Here is a 26,528-nt window from a genome sequence, read left to right on the forward strand (position 1 = left end):
GTCGGTACAGACACAGCACATCAGTCAGTGATGAAGTTTTCTGCTCATTTCATTAAGATTCAGCAAATGATGGTAAAGAACTATTTTATTTCAGTGTGTGAACTGTTGTTTAGTAGAGTGTATAAAATGAAATACCTTCAGAAATTTTTAGAATTTTTTAGAATTTTTACATTTACTTAGCTCTGTAACAGAATAGAGTGAATTTTATTTATGTCAAAATCCTTCCCCAGGTTAACCACAAGGCATACTATACAAGGGAAAGCATTTTCTTAGATACTTCTTCCCTTATGACTACTTAAGTAATAATTAAAAATTTTAAGTAAATCCCAAAACAGAAATTGTTGCTTTGCAATTGTAAAAATTAATAAAACTAATGACCAAACTAATTATTCTTATCACAATTATTTCAGTGACATTTTCAACTTATACTTCAGCACATCAATCGTAAATATAAAATTTTTAATATTTAATATTTAATAAAATTAAAATAAATAAGCAGCATCACCCCTACTTTACTAAGCAATAAAAGTACTTGTCTCCTGCTGGGGTCCTCTATCAATACAGGTAAAATGTCCAGCAAAACTGGAAAATAGACACTGCACTTTGACAGCAATCTTTATTTAGAGCTGTTTTATTATGACTTTTTCGCAGCTGTTTTACCATGACTATGACATAGCTGTTCGAAGCAATGCACATGTGATGAAAGAGGTCAGTGCTTTCTCTTACTAATTGATCTTCAGGGCAGGTTCTTGGCTTCCATTACATTCTGCATTTAACATTCCAAATGAGACTTCATAATACAAAACACTTTATAGCATATAGCTATCAGTCACTGTGTATCTCTAAAATGGTCACAATGTGTTTAAAAAAAATCATCGCTCACTTCCATAACAATATGGTATTCTGCTCTTTTCACATGGCAGCAGCATCATCTTCACTTGATCAGTTCAAACTGATTTTATAGACTGCTTTCATTTTCAGAGTTATATACATAATTTGTTTTATAATTCATGCACAATCATAGAGTTGTTTCCATAATCTACACATAGAAAACTATTAAAGATATACATTTGAGAAAAAATAAACATTATCTCTAAATGAACACCAAATGCATACAACTTACCACAACTTTTTCTTTATGAGCTTTGACTGTTGCACCAAACCACTGATTTGTCTTAAACTCAATAGGTTCCCTGGTGCCATTGACTTTAATTTTCCTGTTGTCTGACAAAGAAAGACGCATTATGTTGACAGCTTATTTTAAAAAAGTACTACCCTGTGAATTACAGATACAAGTGAAGAGACTAACAGATATATTACGTTGCATCCACTGTCATCATCCTACCAGCTTAACAGCAAATGGACATTCTAGTATCATTTAAGATTTTCAGTGGTTAGTGGAAAACAGCTTAAATTCACATGTGAAAATTCACAGTAATAACAGTTATTAAACTCAAAAAACAAAATACAATGGACTGGTAGAAGAAACCCCATGTTTCCTCCCGCCAAAAAAAAGTTTACCTGTAATTTATGATGAAGAATGAACGAGAATCTACAAAAATAGGTGAAAAGCCCTAAAAAGTTTTCTCATATGTGGTAGAAACTGTCCATATAAAAAGCATGTTCCACAATTAGCTTTTGTCAAACAGATGACACTTCTCAGCATGCTTGTTCAAAGACCAACACTACAGATAGCAAAGGACTTGGTTTTTAACAGAATTACATGTGTACACACTGTCACAAGAGACAGCTTCTTAATGTTGCTTTATACACACTCTTGCAGATGTCAGCTTAAGAGAAGCCATCTGGGCAAAGACTCAGACCAATTATAATGCATTTCAGGTTTTAATAAAAAGCAGACATCCCTTCCTTTCACCCTTAGTTCTCTGAAGTAAACTGATTTCCCATATGTTCATAAGCTATGCTCTACCCTTACCAGTCATTCCTAATGAACTTCTCAATTTATACATAAGCAGGGCATTACTCTTTCCCCCTTGTACCTGCATTCCTCTATGTTTGTTTCTGGTTCCTATCAGGAGAGATTTCACAAGAATCAATCCTTTTCATTCACTCTAAGTGAAAATAAAACCATATACTGCCTACCTCGGAATGTAGAAAAAAATGTAACATCGGATTATATTCTATGGATTTACACATTTAAAAAAAAAAAATGAGGAAAAGGCAGCCAATCCTTTAAAAAGCCAACACTTCCTGAGATTTGCCCAACAGGAATAGAGGAGCTATCTGAATGCTTTTCTAGGATGTTGGATCACCAGTTACTTCAGATCGTGGTAACCTCGTAAATGTTACACATATAAACCGATTTAGGAACAAAAATGCATTACATTGGGATAACAAGGGTACTCTATCTCTGTATTTTTTTCTAATAAACATGAAGGGAAATTGAATGAAAATGAATCTGTGAAAGTTTGAAAGTCTCTGAGAAAACATCTTCCCTCATACAAATATTTTTTTTTCTGTGCTGCACCAATTACAGGAGCTAGTATGGAAATCCATGCTTAGAGAGATAAGAGAGATAAATTTCAGGACTATTTAGACCTCAAAAGTTCAGGAAGTGTAATTTAAAATCTCTCTAAAAGTATTCATTTTAAAAATACCTTTTATTTAAGTAGGCCTAAACTTTAAGAGTGTGTGAGACAGTGACTTTGACACACCGCATTGTGGGAGCTGCCAGCTTCTACTAGTTGTTGGCAACACCACTTTTGATTATTTTCGCCAGTGAAGTCAGACCATTTCAAACTTTAAAGGTCTCTTTTCTCTTTTTTAATGCTCTGGCATATCTGAACATAATCAATGTCCACAGATGAGGTCCTGACAGAAACAAAACTTTTGAAGCTTGAAAATCAGCCATGGTCAGCTTACAGCAGCCAGTGCTAGCCTACCACTGAGGATACTCATGACCAGTATTCTAACTTAAAAAGAGCTTACATTTTCAATCAAAACAGCATACTTGTCTACTGGCAAAGTGTACTAAAATGTGAAAAGAAGTCAGGCTTTAAAACTAGGACAAGTGTTTGCAGGATTTATAAATCCACAACTGAATTTACCAGTAAATGTACAAGAACTGTACACACACATACACCCTCCCTGCTTAGTAGCATATCGTGTACTATGAATCCTTCATCACATGGCATGGGACTTTCATTATAAAATAATTAGTGAAATATCACAGACACACAAATTAATAGGTTTTTTTCCCCTAGATAAATCTCTTTTGACAGAAATTATCTAATCACCTTTGTTCAGGATCCTTGCTAGAACTATGGAGTCATATTCCCAGTTCCTGACGTTGTGCCTTAAAATACAGTTTAGTCTTTTGTATGTAACAATCAATCAGTATTTCACATCGCTGTAAAACAGCTACTGCTTCCCCTATAACTTTACCAAAATGAAGCTATACACAACTAACTTGTCTGAATACATGTGGACTGTTATTACTGTGCCCTGATTGTATTCAATTAGACAACAAGGCTCTGAATGAAGCCACTGCAAATGTCTTCTGAGGTAGTCATCCACTTACAACCGAGGACATGATCTAGGGCACAGTTCTTCTCCTCCTAAAGCAAACATCTGAGAAGGTCAGAAGAACCATGGCCTAAAAGAAGTACTTTTTTTTATTTTTTTAATCGACTGTAGATAGCCACAGATGACCAGCTTAGACTAGACTCAGATAAAAAACTATTCACTTACTCAGATAATTCCCAATCCAATTTGAAAAAAAAAATAATATCTGACTTTGGTACATCCCTCAAAACTGTGCTATCTAAGCATTTCAAAAAATAGTACGTCTGAATCCTGACAACACCATTATACTAGGAGAGGGAAACAGCTCTCCTAGTGTCATTTATGGGCATCTGAGGCCCCCAGGCTATGTCTATACTGTACCTTACCCACAGGCTAAGCCATATTTCTGAGAGCAGCAAAAATTTGGCTTTAATTCAGGTTGCATTCAAATATCATCTTCTCTTCTGGAAAAGAATGCCTGGCCCCTTTTAGGAAAGAGTCCAAGCTATCTTGTATCAAAATACGTGACACTAGTGCAAGGATAGCTAGAATACAAGGCAGCAGCAGCTGGGCTGGGCACACAACGCCTGAGCCTGTCCACAGAGCAGTCCAGGGAGTGCCTGAGTACCAGCTGGATTGCTTCAGAGCCAGCCCAGGAGCTGTTCCAGATGGTCAACAGTCTGGATGACTCGCAAATTTGGCTTGATACTCAGCCCTGGAATCAGTCTTAATTGTACTGCCTAAGTCTGTATTGCAGACTAAGGTCCAGAAAATGAGGACTAGCAAAGAGCAGAGACGTGTAAAGAAGTATAAATGTAGGTGCAAGGACATCCTTAAACTGCATTTCAGCAACCTAAAAGCATTTCTCATTTTCTATTACAGGAGCCAAGATTCCTATGTATTGGTACTGCCCCACAATCCAGCTTCAGAAAGCAGCTCTCCAGGTGGCAAAACATGTTTCTCAAAATCAGCATTCCCTCACCCAGTCTTTTAGACTTGAGGTTCCTAGGGGCTACCAAAGGGAAAAAGGCCCCTTAAATTCACAAAGCAGTAGCTGGACAAGTAGAAGAATTTGCATTCAGACAGTAAAAAGCAAACCTATGTAAGAACAACAATGCAGAGATTACTTTTCAGGAATTAAAGCCTGAACCTGGAGCAAGTGTTAATGCAAATCCATCATTTGCACACATTAGACTAGATTTGGCACTTTCTACAGGGATTGGTCTCCTCTCAGTCACTGAGTCAGCACATTATAAACTGTTTAGCAGGCATGAATCCAACATTACTCTTCCAAATATTTCTTTGTTGTAATAACAAGGATTTGCATAAGAAATAGATGTATTTGCAAACACTGATAGTGGCTCATTGTGATCCATTCAGCTGCTGAAAACCAGAAGTAAAAAAAGCAGCATCTATTATAACTTGAAAATGCTCAAAAGAACAAAAGCTAATCAAAATATTCTAATCAAACTTAACACAGGAAAACTGCTTCTAATCAAAGCAACAAATCCGGCTATGTAATATACCTGCAGCTCTTTCAGGTAAGTTCTCACTGTTCAGGGACTTTGAAAAGTATTATTTTTACTTGCTCTGTGCTTGTCTGCCTGTATGTACTGGATAAACACAGATGGCCATTAACCGGGCATCTGCAGCTGGCTCACTCTGCCCTCTAATCTTACCTACTCAAGACTATATACAGGACAGCAAATCCCTTTCAAATACCTGTTCTGATATGTGTGTGTGTGTGTGTATCTATGCACATCCATACATCTAAATAAACATATATAATACAAAAAATATCTATATTTCATATATTTATATGTAATGATGTATACACACAGAGTAGAGGTGAATAATCACCTCAACCTATTTGTATTTATATAAAATGGGAATACAAACATATCGAAACAACAAACATTTATATAGATATATACAGGTCAAAGAAAGTGAATACCTCCCTCAAATGGGGACAACACCTGGAATGCTATGTCCAGTTTTGAGACACCAGGACAAGACTTGTGGGTGGTTGGCCCAAAGAAGAGAAAGCAAAGGAGGATCTATTTGCACTTTCTCCAATGTTCAATAGGTAGAGAGAACAGAAAGCCAAACTCCCATCTGAGGTATTCAGCAAAAGGAAAAGAGGCAACAGGCACAAGTTGCAGCAAGGGAATTTCTGATTAGATATAAAGAAACCACTCTTCACAGTGAGGGTGATTAAGCACCGGAACAGATTCCCCAGAGAGGCAACGGCATCTCCATCCTTGGGTAGTTTCAGAACTTGGCTACAGAAGGCTCCGAACAACCAAATTTAACTTTGAAATCAGCCCTGCTGCATCATTAAGGTACTGGCTTACAGAAGGGAAGAGAGAGAGGGAAGGGTTTGTACTAGTGTACATGGTCCTGTATTCTAGAAGTGAAGGAAGAGAGGTAATCTTACCAAACTCATCGCATGGCAGAGTGGTGTCTTTTTGGTATCACTACCGTAACAGATTCCAATGATACCACCCATTCAGTAATGCAAAGGTAAGTCAGTAACATTCACGGGGTCATTGATGTTAGACCCTCAACAGAGAGACAGAATACAAATGCAAAGCTAAAAAATATGATCTAGGGAATCAAGCCAAGCAACTGCTTTCATCATTAATGCTAGGGGAAAAAAGGACTTTATAGTGTTTCGAGACAGTACGGATATGCAAAACCCTCGCACGACGAGAAGAATTGCTTCTATTTTTAGATTTATCTGATTCTGCAAACATCTATTTAATTTCTGGTTTTTATTGTGCCTTAGGCGCTATTCATATGAGTTATTTTAATTTAATAGATCATATCTAGAGAGCTTTAGTTGGACTTTCATTCCATGAATCAAGGAAAAAAGAATTATCAAACCAAATAGGATTTTTTCCCAAAGTACCATCTGATCAAAAACAAATTAAGACCTCAGGGCCTGAACTAACATAGCTAAGGACATTTTTCCCCTTCTTTAGATAAGGCTCAGACTTACAAAAAAACCTCAAGAGAGTCTATTACAAATTAGAATGCTACAAGTGAACCATGGGGCTCCATGTCTTACTGGCACAGCAGACTGAAATGTGTCAACAACATTTAAAAGTACAATGAAGTTTTCCCTCAGCACTCTCTCTTGAGATGCAAATTCTGTTTTATAACAGGATTCTAAGTTTTCCCTAGAACCTTACCATCTCTACAGCTAATGATTTTTTCATGTAACTAAACCTCTTGAGTCCCACAATACATCCTTTCCTTATACAGTACCTGGGTTCTGTTACAATCAGCTCAACTGCTGGCTAGATCAGCTCATGTTTTTTATCAACTGCATGCTTGGCCAGAACTGATCTACATCCCCCTTCCCTGTTCCTCTTCAGAGGCTGTTCAAATTTTCTCCAGCTATTTTTGAAAAATATAACCTATTTTAATAAAACTGGTAAAGTTAACTGATAGCAAAGACAACACCCTGGTGAATTCCGGAAACTTAGGGGAAGTAGTATCTAAAATTCTGCCTTTAGGAGCTAATTTAAAACATAAGAACGTGTTGCAGTCTGTTAAGTATTACAATTAAAAGTGACTATTATAATGAGTTTCTGAAACCTGAACTATTCGCTTTTTACCAGATTTCAAATGCAATAGTGCACTTCTAGGGGCATTTAAGTTCGCTTCTGGCTGCAAGATGATTTGAGTGGTTCAGAAGTTCCCCAGTTAATGAAGCAGGGAGAAAGTTCTCTTCATATTGCTCTCCTGCTACCTCTCCTGGCAGCTGAATGGAAAAGCACCCAGCTTAAACAAGGTAACTCTGCCTCAATGCTGAAGCAGAAATAATCATTGTAAACCTCATTTCATAATGGAGAAACTGAGAAGGAGGATTCAGCTTTGTGTAGGTAAGCAAGGAAAGACAGATTACAGTTCTTTAATATAATGCCAACGCTTGTTCCCCTCTCCTCTCATTGAGTTTCAAAGAGTATCACAGCCCCACACTGCAATGCAACAGGACAGCTTTACAGAGCAGGGAAACAAGGCAGAAGAGTCTCTGCCCTTCAGGCCGTATCTCCTGGAGTAAGGGGATACTAAAAGCCCTTCCATTATACTTTATCTCAGTTCTCTGCTGCAATGGAGCAGGTTAAAGCACCAGTTGTGCTCTCAGGGGCAGTGCTTTCAGCTTCTTCCCAGAGTCTTAGCCTTGGTGCCCAGCTTTATGGAGCTTTTAAGAACTGCAAATACGGGACTGCAGTCAGTACTGTAGCAACGGCAGGAAACACAGAGCTCCTGCTAAAGTCCCTTCTTGGCTGGAGGCCATTTCACTGGCCAACCCATCTGGGAATGCCCGGTTACATGATTTGCTTATGGATGGGTCGGCTCAAATATTACAGCATGTCAAAATTTCATCCTTCCCTCCTCTGCCCCCTGTCCCTTGTCAGGAACAATATTTCATTAATAGGATTAATTATTGATGTTAGCTTGCAAGTAAATCATCTCAATGCTTTGGAAATCTCTGAATTAGGAACTAAGAACAGAAATAGGTGACCTGAGAAATTAGTGACAAATCTGGGAGAATTGCCTGGAGAACAATTTCAGACGGGTGGTATGACTTTTAGGAACGGGCTGCAGATACTCCTGCACCTCTATTAACACTAATTAAGCCACCATCTCAGCAGGGTAGTTTAGCCCACACACATTTCCACATTAACACAAGTTATGCACCTGCTCATAGCATTCAGACCAGCTTGGGCATCCTAACATATGCACGGTGCCACAGAGATGATTTCAGTAGTAGTCTTGCTTTTGAGTATCGGTGCTAGTAGTAAGGAGCCCAGTCCGTGTTTGACAGCTAGAATGTGACACTCAGAAGTAATGACACATTTTTTAAAGGTGTTTTCATATCTTGCACTGGGAATTGAGTGAATAAGGAGTGCTCCTGTTAAGTACACATCAGCAATCAATGCAATATCCACTGCATCATGTGGTCTTGGTTTCTGAGAAAAAAGGAGCAAGACAACTTCACAAACCACAGGAATTTGTATTTTGTCATTTAAAGATCACATGACACAAAAAATAGGGTTTAGCCCTGAGTGTCACACCCTGTGTGGTGGCAGGGAGGTTAGTTGCACCTTGCCAGTGACTCTGGGTGCAACCCTTGCAATGCCAGATCTCTGATCCACTGGGGAACAGCACAGCTGTCTTAACATCAGTGTCAGGATGTCAGGTCCAGTTAGGCTTAGCACTTGTATCTTCCCTTCAGGACTCTACAGTAGGATATAGAGTAACTTTCTTTAAACTATAGTTTTAGTTATTTTACAAAATAGAAAGATATTATTCACAGAGAAAAACAAAACTCTTCAACAAAACAGGCTTTACAGGACCAAAGACCATCCTGTCTCAGCTCGTACTATCGTAATATTAACCTAACCAAGCCTAAGTTTTTCACTGAGGTGTCTGTCACTTACTTAGTTCCCTCAAATCACTTTCTGAACAAGTGCCCCCTCTAAGGCAATAAATGCTTGTGGAGAGAGATTTTGTTCCTTTTTAGTTTGTTATACTTTACAGTCCCATAACAAGGCATATCTGCCCTTTCATTAAGTAAACATCTAAACATCTGTAAAATACAGGATAACTATACATTGGTACAAAGCAGCTCCACACTTGTACTAATGTACACACTTGTACACCACGATATTTGAAAATGTCCAGAAGCTTGACTGAAGCCATCACAGAATACTAGTCAGTGTCCTCACTGTTTCCATTTAGTAGGACCCAGATAATTAATAGTGTTAATATAAATAACATAAAAGCATTTGCAAATGGAGGAACCCTTCTTGAAATTAGGTTTACTGTTCTTGTGGAAACAGTGAAATAATTTGTACAGTTACATATAAGTCTTACTAATTAGGTGCCCACTTAGGCACTTGTGGCAGTGTAAGTCCAAATAACATCCACGTGCACTGCATGTTCCCTCCTCAACGGCAGAACATAACTTGCATTGAATGCAACATATCTGAGCTTCATTTGTGTACCCGGTTCTCAGAAATGGAAGACATGAGCCCTCATGCTCGTATAGGATTTAAACCAGTGGTTTTCAACCACTTGGATTTGTTAATCTCTTGAATTTTTATGTTATGGTGGAAATTTCGCAGTTTCTGTGATCTGCAGCAATTTCACATATCTAACTTGGGACATAGTATGTGTGAATCTGCTTTTCTTTTAAAAATTCTTTAGAAGTCCTCCATTGAACTCTTGTGGCTGAAAAATACCGATTTCGTAAATTCTTCATCTATTTGTTGGGTCACACTGCCTTTTAACTGTTACATTACACTCTTCCTTTCTTTCTAGTTCCACTCCATTCTTACTTCTGAACTTAATTAAAAACGCTTTCAATTATTCAGCAGGGTTTTTTTTCTGTATTGCGCTTAGTGAATCTAACTGAAAGAGCTGATATTATTTTGTTAGAGTTAAGAAAAAAGTACTTAGAAAAGGAAGCTTTGTATAAAAATGCATCAAAATGAAATCTTCCAGCTCTGAAGCAGCCCCTGTAGTTCTTGTTTTGTTTCAGAAAACATTCCCAAAACTTTCCAAGACTTTAAAAAATCTCCTACGAGGCATGAAGCATTAATCTTTAAAATTAAAGCTGCTAGAGCTGAATTTCCACTCTTCTAACAATTACTGGGTGGTTTTGGTTTGGAAGAAAGGATAATCTTGTGGTTAAGGAACTGGAGGGAGAATAAAAAATCCCAAGCCAGCTACCAGTATCATCACCAGCTTCATGTATGATCTTTGACAATCCAGACTGACTTCTTTGTGTTTATTAGAATAAATGTAAAAATGGGAATATAAATATAAAATGGGAATAGCAGCATTTCTGAGTGATGTCGTAGGAAGCAGGCACAGTGAGTTCAAGGTGCCTGTACAAGCAAGAGCCATAAACTCAAAATACCCCTCATACTTACTAAGGACTAAGTCCCACTAGGCATGCAATGGCCCAAAAGGAACTGTGTGTAACAGACTATTTGAAGCAGTATCATCTAGGATAGAGCTTGTGTGGACTACTCAGGAGGAATAGTGGAAAAGATGGAAAACTTGCTCCTCTAAGTAGCGTATTTTGGAGATAAAAAACTGCCATGAAATCTACGTTCATACTTCAGCAAAAAAAGTACCTAAGCCTATTGGAGTTGGCATTTATGCTGCTGGCAATGAAGAATAGGTGTCGGCACAAGCTATGCAAACCCTCCCGGGATCTCAGTCTATGAGGGCAGTTGGCCATTGCTCAACTGTGTGAAATGACACCTTTGCTGCCCTTGGTGCCAGAATCAGACAGCTAACTCCTAAACCTGCCTATGCTGCAGTCCCTCCTCCAAGTACAGTGTATTTACTTCTACACAATGGGCACTCTCTGGCTTAAGTTCAGCTGTTTGCAAGTCAGGCATCTATCTGGAGGACACAATTACCCATCTCAGGTAGACCAAATGAACTTTGGAGATTCCAAATCACACAAATAGTTGTGTGATACAGTCCAAACCCTTGTTAATATACTTACTCATCAGCCTGTGGTTGTGCATATTCAAAGCATAGTATCTGCATAGGGATACATCTGCCAAGAACATGGATTTGTCCTGAGCTTCCTACAGGAAAGCCAGATGCCCTTCTATGTTTCATCACTAGGTTTTCATTCATTTTTCAAAACGCCCCTTCAAAATGTGACGAAATTTTTATTTGGTCTGAAAGTTTTCTATTCAAACCTGAAATTAACTTCTATAGATAATATACTCCACTTCTGTCACTTGAACTACTTAATCGTAAGATGGAAACACATTAATATTCCCTAAACTGGTTTTATTTTAAAGACGTACACTCAGGACATATTGAAATAAAAATATTGTATGCATACTGTCTATGTCTGTACATTCACATTTATACATAACTATATGCTGTACATGGTACTACGTGCCCAAGTAGCCATACACACACACAGAGGAACCATCTCTTACCCTGTTTTGAAGAACGCCCAGCATGATGGGAGAGTCATCCTGAGCACAGTTCCTAAACACTAACATAGTAATAGGATGTGTGGGTGGCTGGAGCTGGAAGGGGTAAAGAACTGCACTGCTTACTTGCTACGTTTAAGTAAGCTCTTCTAATTTAATTTTTGCTCTTGGAAAAAAACCTGAATTGTATTGTGTCTGCACTTAAATAAACCACAAATGTTAAGATTAAATATAACTTACAGAGTTGTAACTTGTGCTTAACGATTAAACTGTCAAAGTCTGCCTAAATAAAGGCTTCAGTTTTAAACTCCCTACAAACACTAGGTTTAAATTATTTTCAAGACCTATAAAGAGACAACAGAAAACATAAACAGCCTGAATTGTTTAAAACGTGTGTTCCCTCTAATTAAATAAGAAACATCTGTGTTGGGATTTTGGAAGTGGATATAATCTATCCACATTGTGCCTAAATCGGTTTGCATCTAGATTCCAATATTCTGAAATAAAATTCTTGCTTTCTGAAAAGAATTAAATAAGCATGCCACATGAGGTACTTCATCCCTCTGAACAGATGGAAAACCCCTTGCTAAAAACAACAGCAAACACTAGCAATCCTGCGATTTCCAGGATTCGGAGAAGTGTATGAGACATGGATTTGGGGGTTTTGCCTTCTAAGCACTCAGGGGAAAAAAGGTATTTTCAAAATGAGTTAACTGCCACAAACACCTTTCGTTAAAGCATTAAGAAGGGAAAAAAAAAAGAAAAAGGCAGCTGCTAAGATGAACGACGCGCAGATCCTGAAGGTCATCCTCCCGTTATTTCTCTGGGGACCGTTAAACCCTTCCCTGCAAGCACACAGACTCCCAGGAGCCGGATTTCCCAGCGCTGCAGATGCTCAGATCAAAGTGACACAAGCACGGCGGGCGCGGGGGAAACTCGTGCCGAGGGAGCCCCGAGCGCAGCGCGACACACGCGGCGCCGCGGGCCGCCACTCACTGGTGTTGTCGAAGGGTATCTGCCGGCAGCGGGCGGCGGGCCAGGCGCAGTGGTACACCGCTCCCCCCTCCACGATGTCCGGCTGCGTGGTGTTGGCTCTGGGGGCTCCCACCAGGACACTGACCCTGCAAACACACCGGGCAGTCACCGCGGCGATGCGGACCGGCAGGCGGCGGCCCCGCCACGGCGGGCCAGGGGCTGTCACTTCGGCGACCGGCCCGCGGGACGCCGCCGTTTGCCCCCCGCCTTCCCCAAAGCCCCCCCAAAGCCCCGCAGCCCCGGCCAGGCGGGGGGGCGGCCCGGGGGCGCTCGCTCGGGCGCAGCCCTCACCTCGGCACCCCCGGGGCGCCGGGCGCCGCGCTGAGGGGAGCGGCCCGCTCAGCCCAGCGCAGCCCGGGCCAGCCCGGCCGGCGGCGGCGACACTCACGTGCTGGGGTCGGGGACGTAGAAGTCCACGGAGTACCCGAAGTAGCTGCCCGGGGGCCCGCTATACACCGTCAGCTTCTCCTCGTCCAGGTTGAAGGCCACCAGCGCCGGCGCCCAGAGCAGCGCTGACAGGAGGAGCAGCGAGCGCGGTCGCTGCCGGCGTCGGGCGCGGCCGGCCCCGCGCCCCCAGCTGAGGCGCAGCATCCTCGCCCCCTCCGCGGCCGGCTCCCGCTGGCAGAGCGCAGCGGAGCTGGGGGCAGCCGTGCGGCGGCCGTGCGGTGCCGCGGCGGTCTGGCTGCCGCCGTGCGCTGGCGGCGGGGCGGGGGGCTGGCGGGGGAGGCTCGGCCCCGCTCACCCCGCCGCCGCCGCCGCTAGGGGGCGAGCCGCGCTCGGGCGCCCCCTGGCGGCCCGCGGCGGGCAGGGCTGCGGGGCGGTGCCGCGGGAAAGCGCTTCTGCTGCGGGGCGGCGGCCGGTGCGCCTGTGTCCGCTGCCGGGCGGGGCGGGCCGGGCCGGGGCCGGGGCCGGGGCCGGGGCCGCCTCAGCCGCGCCGCCCTCGCCGGGGCAGAAGCGGTCCGGGAGGGGACGGTGCTCGCAGCGCAGCGTCCGCGCTGTGGATGTCGGGGACCCGCAGCGGCCCTCGTCCCCCAGCGCCGGGGCCCAGGCCCCTCCGTCCCGGCTGAACACGGCGCTCGGCGGTTCCGAGCACGAACCGCGCTGTGCCCGGGGAGAGCCGCTTGCCCTGCAGGGCAATGCCGCCGGCGGGGCTGGGCCCAGCGGGGCGCCCCCCGCGCTGCCCCGCGCCTGTCCCTGCTCACCAGGGAAAACAGAGCTGAGGCCAGTGGTTTCGAGTTGACTTTCTCTTGGCTTCCAACGTTTTCAAGAGTTTAAATTGAAGAGTCTGATACTTGAAAATTCCATTAAGGATATTAAAGTGCATGGGGGGGCGGAAATAGACGTTCATTGGATTGTTACGTGACTGCCAGGATGGCTATTATTAAAAAAACAAACGAACCGAACAAACAAACAAAAAACCAACCAAAAAAAATCTACCCAAAACCCCAACAACCAAAACCACCAAAAAAGTCCCAACAAACCAGTAACCGAAAGAGCCTTCTAACCACGGTAAAGACGAAAGCCCAGCCACACCGTTCAGAGCACGTTAGGAACTACATTCTTCTGGAAGTTTCTTTATTAGCACTTACCGGGCTACCTAAAGTTTTACTGTGCTGAAGGGGCACCTCACAGAGGACAGCGTGGCTGTGGGCCCTCGCCACAGCACCACGCCGGAGCAGGCGCCAAGCCTTTTTTCTTACGGAAATAACCAATACTACTCCATCGCACGTGGCATTAAACGGAGCTTTTAGAAGGCTCCTCTTATTATTTCTTCCTAAAAGTGATCAAAACCTATGAGGCTATATAACTCCTGTTTTAAATTGTTTTTCCCCTGAAAGCTTCACAATAGTGTTCTAGCTCTTTCTTTTTTTGTTGAGGCAATGTAATGCTGCCTGCCTGAAATGCTCCCTTCCCCTAACAGCTAAACGGGGCATCACGCCTAGGGCTTGCTGGAACAGCACTCTTACTATTTTTTCTGGCCAACTCAAAGGTAGGACGAAAAGGAGGAACATTTTATTTTCTATGTAATCAACTCTGTTAGCAGGAAAAAAGGATTCTTTTTTCAACATTTATAATAGAGAAAGATCAGAAAAATAGAGAACCCATTTATAAACATGCTACAGTAAAGCATACCTGTGAAAGCAGCTGGGAGTAGTTTGTTTTGTTCTGAGGTCCTGGTTTCTTTACTTTTATGTTTGTTTTATTTTAAATGCTTCATGGCAAGATTATTCAGATAAGACTGACATTCCTGTTCACAAAAATAGAACAGTGTGTTTATTTCCAGCATTAACTGTATGACCCTTAGCTGTCCCCACAAGGCTTGTAATATTCCTTAATTCTGCTCGCCTTACATTTGTACTGGCATTACTCTTGCTTTTTATTAGACTGAAACATCACCATTGACATTATTTCACTATTTTACATTGAACAAATAACTCCTAGAGATCTAAGCACCAGTAATAAATTCAGAAGTACCTCAATGACCTGTAGGGATAATGCCTACTCTCAGAAGTCATACAATTTTAAAGCAACTGAAGGGATTTGAAATTCGTGTTGCTTTTTGCTAAATAATAATAATAATAATAATAACAATAATAATAGTGCCTTGCTCTTATTTAGCACAACAGTCAGTTCCATTCCTGAGTGTCACAAGTGAAGTTTCTGGGGCTCAGAGAACCGCTCAGAGGGCACACCAGACCTGTGGCACTCAGGGTAAGGAGGCAGCATATTCTGGTGCTGTATCCACCTTGTACACATCTATCCAGAACAGAGGTAGAATTCAGCAGTTAGCATAGCTGGAGACGGGCGAGTGTTCACACAAATGAAAAGCAGAAGGGGCATAGCAAGAACATAGACAGTTCGCACTTGTACTCCTCTTGTACCTGTCTTTCAGTTTGAAATATATGCCACCTAACCTGGTTGGTTTGAACTAAATTTAAGAAAGGAAAAGTGTTTCAAATGGCTATCGGTGCTAAAACCTGTATGGAAAGGAGGGTGGGACGGAAAGAAGGGAATCTCTTTCAAGATCCTTTTACACCCAAGGTGTTAATACAGAGCAGCCCCCTGCCCCTTATCTTTTCCCTTCCCCCCCCCCCCCCCCTTCATATAAAGAAGAGAGACGTGGGTGTAGGATATTCCAAATCAATTCAAAGACGTAAAAAAAAAGAATGATCTTTTCATTTTTCAAAGGGTTTGTAATGTTCCCCCAAATAACCTGGACCTGTTCTGATCACTAGAAGCTTTTTCCAGATCTTGGTTTTCTCAGACTTTAGAAATTTTTGAACTGGAGATTGTGCTCTGCACTGCTCAGGAAGTAAGCAGTAGACTGAAGTTTGGCCTTTAGCATACCTGTGGCCTGATACATTAATGGCTTTGGATATTGAACTAAAAAGTCTTAATAGGCTCTAGAACCTGACCTGGAGCCAGGACAGAGAGCTTTATAAGAATGGAGCTTTTATATATTTATATATATATATAAAAATAAAAGAAGCGCTTGTATAAGAACATTTAGTCAGCAGGCCAAAAGTCATTATCTACCCTATAGAATACCCTACAGAATAACTGGAAGGTCAGTGGTGGGACCAAATAATTCATACAGAAAAATACAAGATTCATGGTGTGGATTTCTACAGCTTATATTATGTGCAGTTGGTGAGGTTAATATGTCATTATGGTCTTTCCAATCTTATAAATAGATCAGTCAAAGCTTCTACGGGAAGTTTTGCCAAGCAGATCTTAAATACTAGTATTTCATAGAACCCTCTATTATGAAAGCTTTAATCTTACTTATGCCATCATTTAGTAATGTACCTGCTAGCAGAGGAAGGGTAAGTATTTCAAAGAATCATATGGGATTTTAACATAAATCTTGTCAAAATTAACGTCAATTTTACTGTTATATCTTTTCAAAACATGCCAGTACAGAAGATTAAGTGTCCACTTCCCATAGGAAAGCTTGCCTTTTCTTTTAGTTGTTTCTGAGTTTTGTTTCTGTAGGCAGGAAGCCGTCTCCTGAACTGTAATTGGAGCCATAACATAGTATTTTATATTGATTATCCTGTCACAAAGCAAGAGGATAAAATGAGAGTGTGACCATACTCTACATGAATTCGTGAGATCTGAATTCAGGATGACATGCCAACAGAGGATGCAGCCTTCAGTTTTGAACCTTACCTCTGTAAACACTGTCCAAATTAAAAATCTTAGCAGAAGTAATTAATAAATGAAAGGCATTAAAGCTAATTTGAGAGTGAGCAGACTAAATCTTCTAGCAATCTAAGCATATAGCCTGTGGGAAAAAAATGTTTCTTTTCAGGAGATCTCATGGAAATACTTTTTTTTTTTTTTTTTTTTTTCATCCGTTATGAGTATTAACTAGTTTAATCACATGTAGTCAGTGTAAACCTCTAATGATCCAATCTACCATCTTGGTGTAAGCACAGACTGGTTGATTAGTGTGTGAGACCCCAAGTATGGAACAGCAGGGACGCGGCTGGGGAGGTTGCGAATGCGCTCAGTGCTCACACTGCACCTCTTGGGCTATTGAGGTCAGCGGACTTGTAGCACAATACTCAGCAAACCCACCACGGAGCCTGAAGGTGCTCTCCAGAGCATGCCTGATGCTATATGCTAAGCAACTTTGCTTGCAATCAAGAGTATCCAGAGTAGCTGTTTGTAGACAGTCATCTAATCGGACAGCAAATGCCCCGCAGTATGCACTGTACTAATGGACATTCTTGTTCCCACTCATGAACTGTTGTGGAGACGTAGCCATTTCACCACCCTAATGGATTTTACTCCTACATCCAGGCCCATCTTGGCCTCCTTTGCCCTAATCAATCTCACAAGGAAGAGAAGTAAGACTGAAAAAGCATACCGATGGATCAGATAAGCAGAAATTATAACTGTCTGAAAGATAAAGCCAAGAACTTCAACAGAAGTAGTCAAAAAACAAAGTACTCTGCGAGCACTTAAGTGATTCAATGTTTTAAAGGGGTCTTCATGTGGAGTATAAAAAGGATATTTACTTTTGAATTTATACTGGCTGCTTGCCTTGAACAGCTCAGGCTTTAACAAATCAAAAATACCTTCATTAGCCTTAAAAGCCTTCAAATACAGTTCACCTGGGCTAACATGGAGCATGGGAAGTAGTCTTTCCATTATTTATTTAATGTGTTTAGAGTATCTAACTGTAAACTTAGTACACATCAAAGTGGAAATAATTTCTTTTCCACCATTCAACCAGCAGTTGACTCTAGGACCTCTTTTTCTCCTCATCTTCTTGTTAGGAAAGTGAATTTAGAGCAAAGAGACACCAACATGTAGCTGAAAAATTTTCTGTCTCAAAGAGCTTTGGGATATGGGAGGGAGAACCATGTTGCCACTAGGGCACTAGTCTCCCAGAAGATGCTGAGCTTTCCTTGGCAATTACAATTGAACCACTGTGCAAAATGTAAAAAATCATTCACCTAGAGAGTATTGATCAAAATGTCATTTAATTGCATATTTAATTCATGTGCTTTCTTACAGTTAACGTTATCAATTTGCTCTGATTAATTAAAGCACGTATTGAATCCCGTAGAGTGCTCTGGTATTACTTCTTGACTAAGCCTCAATTAGCAAAACGCAATATATATATATATATGTATATACACACACACATATGTAGCCTATATATTTGGCACTTAGAGCAGAACAACCTGTGAAAAGTATATAGGTTTCTGGTCATTTTTCTATGAAAGCAAATTAAGAGTACCAGGCATTAATGCCCTACATATTATAAGTCTGCCTTCTAAATAACCACACTCTTTCAGGGGACAAAAGGTGAATTTCCATACAGTCAGACTCTCTCCCATCTTGTTCATCAGGGAGGAAAGGACAGAAAGGTTCACTTGGCTGGGGCTCTCAGATGAGCTGGCCAAGTCCCACCAAGCACTGTTAGTTCAGCCTCTGTACTCCAAAATTAGATGAAGGAAACCAGAAGCCAGGCCTCAAACAGCTGGGCAGTATGAGGGAGAAAGAAGGGAAGAGCAATAAGGGCTCTTACGCCACACTAAGCACCAATACCTTGAAGTACAGCAGAAGTTTTAATCAAGGCTAATGCTTATATATAGCTCTCACATCAGCTGGGCTTCTAATTTTATTTTTTTTTCTTCTTCTGTGAAATAGATCATAGATTGTCTCTGACCATGGACTGGAAAAAGGCTGTTCATTCTAACAGATTCGAGCTATGGTTCAGTGCAAGCTCTGGTGTGAGATACTCTAGTACGAGCCCAGTCAGACACCAGAATCCAGGAGAAAGTGCAAGAAAAGTGAATTTTCACTTTCCAAGGTATCAGTGCAAATCTGCCTAAAGACATTTATCTTCAATGTGCAAAACAAGCTAAAGCAAATACCTATCAAGCCTGAAGTATTCTAGGAAAAGTAAAGTTTCAGACTTAACAGGCAGTCCAGATTAAAGCACATTTTCTTAATTAAGTAATTATCCATATACTTTTGAGTAGCAATACCACTGTTGCACAAATCTTTTAGCATCAAGCCCACACAGCAAGACAGAACACTTGTGTTCTAAGTAAAATGAGTCACAGAAGATGAATTAAGGAATCCCTCCAACTTGTCATCTGCAAAGGATTATTTTTTTTCCACCAGAAAAAGGAATCTCAAAAACAAGTAAGATACACTGCTGTCAGCTCTGCAATAAGGAACGGTGATAGTAATTTCAGCAGTTAGGTTTTTAAACAAGTCCTGATTGAGCTTGTTTGGTAGCTGAGGGGAGACAAGGCTGCAGCAGTGGCCTCTGTGAGAAGTTGTCACCAACTGTCCTGATGTTGCATAGAGCCAGTTCCAGGGGGTTCCATGATGGACCTGCCACTGGCCAAAGCTGACCCTGCCAGCAAAACTGATGCTTGACACCAGGTCAGTGCAGAAGGAGGCAGGAGGACCTCCAGGAGCTGGAGCAGAGATTCCCTGGCAGCCCCTGGTGAAGCCCCTGGTGAGGCAGGCTGTGCCCCTCAGCCCAGGGAGGTCCATGGTGGAGCAGGTATCACCTGCAGCCCGTGGAGGACCCCACACTGGAGCAGGTGGATGCCTAAAGGAGGCTGTGACCTCTGGGAAGCCCGTGCTGGAGCAGGTTTGCTGGCAGGACCTGTGGACCCGTGGAGAGAGAGGAGCCCACACTGCAGCAGGTTTGCTGGTGGGACTTGTGACCCTGTGGGGGACCCACACCAGAGCAACCTGCTCCTGAAGGATGGCAGCCCATGGGAAGGACCCTCGCTGGAGCAGTTTGTGAAGGAGAGACCCTGTGGGCGAGACCCCTGTGCTGGAGCAAGGGAACAGTGTGAGGAGGAAGGAGCAGCAGAGATGAAGTGCTATGAACTGACCACAACTCCCATTCCCCATCACCCTGCCCTGCTCAGCAGGGAGGAGGTAGAGGAGCTGGGACTGAAGTTGAGCCTGGGAAGAAGGGGGGCAGGGGAGAAGGTGTTTTTAGCTTTGTTTCTGTTTCTCACTATCTCTATTCTTAATAGGCAATAAATTAAATAACTTTAGAGTCTGTTCTGCCTGTGATGATAACTGGTGACTGATCCTCCTGTCTTCATCTCAACAAGGAGATAGGGAGCTTTTTCTTCTATTTTCTCCCCTTGCCTTGCTAAGGTAGGGGAGTGAGAGCACAGCTGGGTGGCCAGCCAAGGCCAGCCCGCCACAGAACTATACTGTTCACCCATTCCCACGTGTAAACCTAACATTGTACAGTCTTGCAGAGGACATATTTGCAAGCGTCACGCAAAGGATGTTCTCTTTCTACCACGACTACATGCTTTACAGTGCAAATTCTCCAACAAAGGCTTCTCCCCCATGCTACATAACTCATTTTTGACAAAATCAGTTTGTTTTCCTGCATGAGGGTCATTCTAGACTCCTATTGTTACAAATTTTTTAAAAATAAGTAGTTCTGCATGCAAAATTCAGCCCTGCTGGCAATAGCATGGTCTCTTCTATCACAGTTAAGATGTAATAAATTGTTTTTTGTTTCGGTTTTGTTTTCTTTCTTGAGATGTGCTCAACTTGAATTGGACTGACATTTCTAAACCCATGGTCCCTTTTCATTATCTTTGAGGCGCAATAAACAAGTTCAATTAAAACCAAACTTAAAACAATACACCATGATTCAAGGAAAAGTTTTTATTTTAGGGCTAACAAGTTGGTAATAAATAAAGGAATATAATAATGTAATAACAGATGTTCTCATGCACTTAACACATACAGTAACGCTGGCTTACACTGCTGCTTGGACAAATTGAGAAGAGGTATTTGGCAATATTGTAAGTTTGAATAGTTTAAAGATTATAGAACAAGAAATTCTTTTTGCTGTTTTTACATTTCTTTTATACAAATTCAAATAAATATTAATACACCTATTTTTCCTCAGATTTTCTGTTCACTTTTAACATGCCTGGTAACTAAGCCACAGTAATATACAACTGCCAAGAAAGAGTATTTATGAATTATACTTATTAATATTCCTAAAAATGTATCATATTTATGTCACATTGTGCAAGCTCTTTAGGTAAAATCAGATTTTAGGAAAAACTGCAGAAAATTTAAACTCATCAAAACATATCCAGTGCAAAGGCCAGTCTAGTCCACACATTATGGTACTGTAATGTAAGCCAATATAATTTAAATAATAAAACATGCCTATATGATTCAGAGGAAGCTGAATATGTTTTACGTTTTAAAGATCTGACATCTAATATGCAGATTCTGCAATATCAGACATTTTTCAAATCTTCATGAGATGGCAAAATAACGTTAAGAATTTATAAGTAGGCTTTTTTTTTTTTTTTTAGGATAACTCACATTAACAGTACTACAGTGGCCAAAAAAGACAAACTATTATAATAGAAATCAATCTGATTAAAAAATTAAATATTCCAATTAACACTGAAAAAGTGTTTGTAATCATTATTTACAATTCATCAATGATACCAGTGTATAACTCCACACAGTCAAAGCATACCACTTTCCAAGCAAATACCAATTTTTGCACCCCCATTCAAGGATTCAACAGCAGTATGTTGTTTGTGTGCAACATATCAGTTTAAAGAAGGAGATCGATCTGTGGTCCAGAGTAATTCTATGTATGGCCATTTGGTTTGCAAGCAGCGTTTTACAGGTGTGTCGTCAGTCTGTAGCATTGGTTCTTCAAAACCCGTAACAACTGCTGTGCCTTCTACATACATGACCTGCCAAAATAAACCCAATTATGTCAGCCTATGTTTGTTTAAAAACTGTGATGATTATTTTCACTGGGTTAAGAGAGGATTTGTTATGATATTTATTTTTTTTTTTACCACAAACCCAAACCCCATTTACTTTTATATACTTTTTTTTTTTTTTAGTGAAACGAGGTATGAAATAAACGCCGCCTATCTCTTAGACTCAAGTGCCTGAAAATCCTTATGAGGCTCATTCCTTTTACTATTTACTTCAATAGACTTCTAATACTGTTGCAGTTGCAAAGTTTGACATTATTTTATAAGGACAGTGTTCCTTCCACTTAACTTTATGGAATTAGTTTTCCATAAGATGGAACTTCTGTGGCAAATCTGCTCTATTCATAAAACAATATTTAAAATGCTATAGGCAGAATCCTCTGAAAACAAAAATTTAGATTTTCTTGATTATGTATATATGTCCAATAGTAAAGATAGACGCATCTTTGAATGTCCTTGCCTACATTTTGGGATATGAAACTGCTGGAGATACCACAGTTAAGGACTTAACTCTAAGCTATTCCAAAGTCTGAGTATATACATTTTCTTGAAGAGTCTTCTTACTTGAGTTAATTTTTGTTCCCTGGGCTATTAATGCCTTATAGTCTTCTACCATAAATGCTAATTCAGGAACTAACTTCAAAGCAGTCATGGTGTGTCATGTATACCCCTCCTTCCAAGAAAGTTGAAAATGAAACAGGTAATTTTTGTCCCACGTTATGTGGTTCCAAAAAATACTGATTTGTGATGCAAGTCTGGACTACTAAAATATTTCACAGAAAATTCCAAACATCTCAATTTAGGTGTAGGGTTACTTATAGAAGCTGCAGTTTTTCTGTGTTACATCTCCATTGTCTTTTACAGTTCAGAGCCCACTTCTAGGGATAAGCATAAGCGCTCCATTCAAAACGCTTAAGAGATGCAATCTAGCTGACCCAGTATATCAGCTGAAATATAGTGAGGAGCACAAAGCAGTTTCCAATCCCAAGGATACAATTTTAGAAGAAAATTACTGAAATAATAGTTTTGTAAAAAGTCTGTTTCAAGTTAAAGTATTTTGCCTGTAACTACAGTCAGTTTTGCATGCAAGTTATGAGGGACAGATCTGTGTTTCTTACATCTTACCTTCTCGTTATAATTAGATTGCTTTAGTCCGTTGTAATGGTAAACGGTGAATGACTCTGAAACCCTAGAGTCCTAGTAGAGAGAAGACAGTTAATTTCATGTGACATATATATCGTGCCTTGACAGTCTCTTTACAACTAGAGAGATGCATTTAAACAGGAAGGCTCAAGGAAGTGGTAAAAATGCACGATTTTTTTAGGTAACACCATCTTAAAGATTTCATTCATTATACCTTTCTCATCAGAAATAAAAAACCAAAAGACGTCAGTAAATTAATGGGTAATGCCCCCAAGAGCAACTCATGATTTTCTGTGTTCATCTGGACACTCTGAACTACAACTTCAGCACTGACCATGTAAAAATTGTCCTATTTTTAAAGTCAGACACCTTACATAGCAGCCATGTTCATGGGTATTTATGACTGTTTGGACACTATGAAGTTAAGTATTTACTATGGACCAGATTCAATCTCCAGCCCTCCATTTGACAGCCAAAAGCCAAACAGTGCTGCACAACCCTTAACAAAAGGAGTCTTAATGAAGGCATTTAAAAAATACTAGTTTCACATTTCCTTGGTTGTAAAAATTAAGCCATAATGTTTCAATGACATGTTAAGCTACCAAAGCCTCCAAAGAAGTACTCCTCTCAGCCCTTCTCTTGCCTCCACCAGCCCATCTTCCTGTCCCTGGAGAAAGCCTCTCTCTTCTGCCAGTACAAGCATTACACTGCCATGGAACAGGCCTCCATAAACCTGCAGAGAGCTCTCGCCCAGACCAGTAGCCTCTTCTGGTTTTCCACCTATCTGTACAAAGCATATCCTGGTGGAAGTGGGAGGTAGCATGAGGGCAGGAAAATGTGACCCTGGGCAAAGGGAGAAGAGCACAGCAGTGCTAGGCTAACACATGCTTCTCAGTGGTGGTGCTATCTTAATGAATATCTGGAACAGATTGAGAGTTTGAAAATGATTTTCCATTACCCTGGCAGATAGTGACTTCCATATATGCTAAACCTAACTCTACCATGACTTTTTGTTAAATTGTAAAAAATTTTACATTATTAGAGATATACATAAAAATAGTTTTAAATATGTTTGTAAGCTTTTCCTGTTCGCTAGCAATTACAGCAGACATTTGTAATATTGATAAAAACAGTATGGTCATTTATTCTCAGAAAAAACACACTCAGATGAACTTTCTGAGCAGGGAACCAGTTCAATTTCATATGCAAAACAATTATATATTTCCTGAAGTTAACTTTAGAACTACAATGTTGCTACAATGGAGTTTCCTTCCAGCGTAAAGCTGACAAGATTACGGACACCTTAAGCAAAACAAAGTCTACAGTTTGTTGTGTAATACAAGAAGTTATTGGCTGGTCAGCTGTTTCAAATGAATGCAATACTTCTTATTAAAAATAACTCTATATTGATGGAAGTGTTTAATGAATCTCAGAGACAAGAAGAATAGACAATGCTCTGCAGCACTAAAACCATATTAATTACCTGCTCAGGGAAAAATTCTTGCAGAAAGGGACCCAGTAATATGATGCCCAGTCCTTCTGGGTCTAATTTGGTCTTCATGAGGTTTACACTACGACAAAAACATTGAATATAAAAGTATGAGTAAAACATTTCTATTCTTGCATGACTAAGTAATGCAGTGCTACCACAGTACTGGCTGCCAAGTATAGCAATACTATCCTATTTTTAATCGTAAGTGACAAATGCACCAGAATGGCATGCAAGTTGCCAAAACACAGTTATTTTAAAATAAGAGTAATCTGTTATTTTAAATTAAATAAGTGATAATTCTGAAGGACTGCCATATTTGGTAAAATAATTTGAAACCCATATAATTTAAAACCAGGTTGACAGTCCAAAAGGCATTTTGCTGTTTGGTAAGCATTCTTGAACTAGATACATAAAACAGTCATCTTTTAAATACAGCTCCATAAATGCCAAACAACCTGTTTTCAAATGGAGACTTGAAAAGTCTCCAAGATTTTCTACATAGATTGTACACTGAAATAAAATTAAGTTTAGCAGATACATTTCTTATTTACATCACATCCCTGATATCAAGGAAGCCAAACCCAATACATAATGAAAATATTAACAATACAAAATCGGAAAGTCTTACTGCATGTACATGGTATAATTTCAGGTCTACAAATGAATGTTGATTCTAATTTTTTTTTTCTATTTAAGCAATATATTTCTACAGGCATCAGACTGTTTACACATTTATTTGCATCTACCTATCCTTTCTCCTAAGTTACAAGTTGTGCCGTATACAAGAAAGTCCCCATTGGGTCAAACCAACAGAGCACCTTGCTCAGTATCGTGTTTCTGACACTGGTCAATAGCGGATGCTTATGATAAAGTACAACAGGGCAAACATACAGTGATACCCTCAGTTTACCCTCTCTACTTCCAGCAGTCTGCTACTCAAAGACATCTTTAGCGAGAGGCAGTATCTAAAACACAAAGATAAATGTATTTTCTTTCCATGAATGCAACTAATTTGCTTTGAACCCTTATACACTTGTGGCATTTAACAAACTCCACTCACAAAATTAAAACTAAACTATGGGTTCTGGGAATAAGTATCTCCTGTTTTGAACCTGTAACCTGATAATTCAGTTTGATGACACCTCATTTTTGTATTGTGAGAGGCAATTAATCATTCCCTATTTATTATGAAACTCTTGTTTTTAGAAACCTCTCTTACATGCCAATGGTGGTCTCTCTTGCCAAGGCTGAACGGTCCTAATCTAGTTCTTCCTTGTACTAATGCCATTCTGTACCTTCACTTAGCCTTGTTGGCTTCCCAATATCTTGCTGCAATGTTCTTTCGTAAGATGGAGTGAAACATCATGCATTCATACAAGGGCATAAGTCCTAGAAATCTCACTCCATATGTCTATCACTGAATATCCATTTAAATCTAAGACATGTTTCCTGAATGGTAATATTTAGTTCACAGCCCAACAATGTATATATATAATCAGGATTGTTTTAATTCCCGTGCAATTAATCTACGTTTACTGTATTGAGACTTCTCTGTTACCCTATCTTCCAGTAACTTCTGCTGCTGTTCCATACCATCTTTTGTACCTTGAATACTTTTGTATCAGCAGCAAACTATCATATTAATCCCTACCTTCAAATCCTCACTGGTGCCATGCCAAACTTCACAGACCTAATACAAATTCCTGTAAAACTCCTCTAATGATCTTCCTCCATTAAGAAAAAAATGCCATTTTTACCCTTTGCTCCATTATTTATCTACAAGAAAACCTTCCTTCTTATCTTGTGTTTACACGTGAAACATTTACATGTGAATTTTCCCCAGAATGGTCTTCAAATCCTTTTCTAAGTACCGCTGTTCATTTGTCACCTTCTCATTCTGGTACTGTGGCACCAGAATGGTTTACAGTGGTATGTAACCTGAAGTAGTTCAGCAATTTCTTTCTGATGTTTCTTCAGAATTTTGGCGGGTTTACTTATCTGGACACTTCAGACTCTTAAGTTGCTCTGACCATTCATAAAAAGGCTGAAGTGTGGAAACCTCCCAGCAACGTT

The 26,528-nt window shown here is 40.4% G+C and overlaps 2 protein-coding genes across 2 annotated transcripts in view; both read right to left on the reverse strand.

Annotated features, from left to right (window-relative positions):
• ITGA8 (integrin subunit alpha 8) overlaps nt 1-13,291 on the reverse strand; it is a 115,031-nt gene extending 101,740 nt beyond the window's left edge. Inside the window, exons 1-3 of the mRNA XM_040592385.1 lie at nt 12,934-13,291; nt 12,507-12,631; nt 1,124-1,224 (exon numbers count right to left, since the gene is read on the reverse strand). Coding sequence (XP_040448319.1) covers nt 1,124-1,224; nt 12,507-12,631; nt 12,934-13,136 — 429 coding nt within the window. The 5' untranslated portion in view covers nt 13,137-13,291. The remainder of the gene's footprint in view (nt 1-1,123; nt 1,225-12,506; nt 12,632-12,933) is intronic.
• Nucleotides 13,292-20,711: 7,420 nt separating this feature from the next.
• The window catches only part of MINDY3 (MINDY lysine 48 deubiquitinase 3), a 55,684-nt gene continuing 49,867 nt past the window's right edge, over nt 20,712-26,528 (reverse strand). Inside the window, exons 13-15 of the mRNA XM_040590069.1 lie at nt 24,447-24,534; nt 22,946-23,017; nt 20,712-21,790 (exon numbers count right to left, since the gene is read on the reverse strand). Coding sequence (XP_040446003.1) covers nt 21,641-21,790; nt 22,946-23,017; nt 24,447-24,534 — 310 coding nt within the window. The 3' untranslated portion in view covers nt 20,712-21,640. The remainder of the gene's footprint in view (nt 21,791-22,945; nt 23,018-24,446; nt 24,535-26,528) is intronic.

The sequence above is a fragment of the Falco naumanni genome, chromosome 4 (genome assembly GCF_017639655.2).
Source record: "Falco naumanni isolate bFalNau1 chromosome 4, bFalNau1.pat, whole genome shotgun sequence".
NCBI classification, from domain to species: Eukaryota; Metazoa; Chordata; class Aves; order Falconiformes; family Falconidae; genus Falco; species Falco naumanni.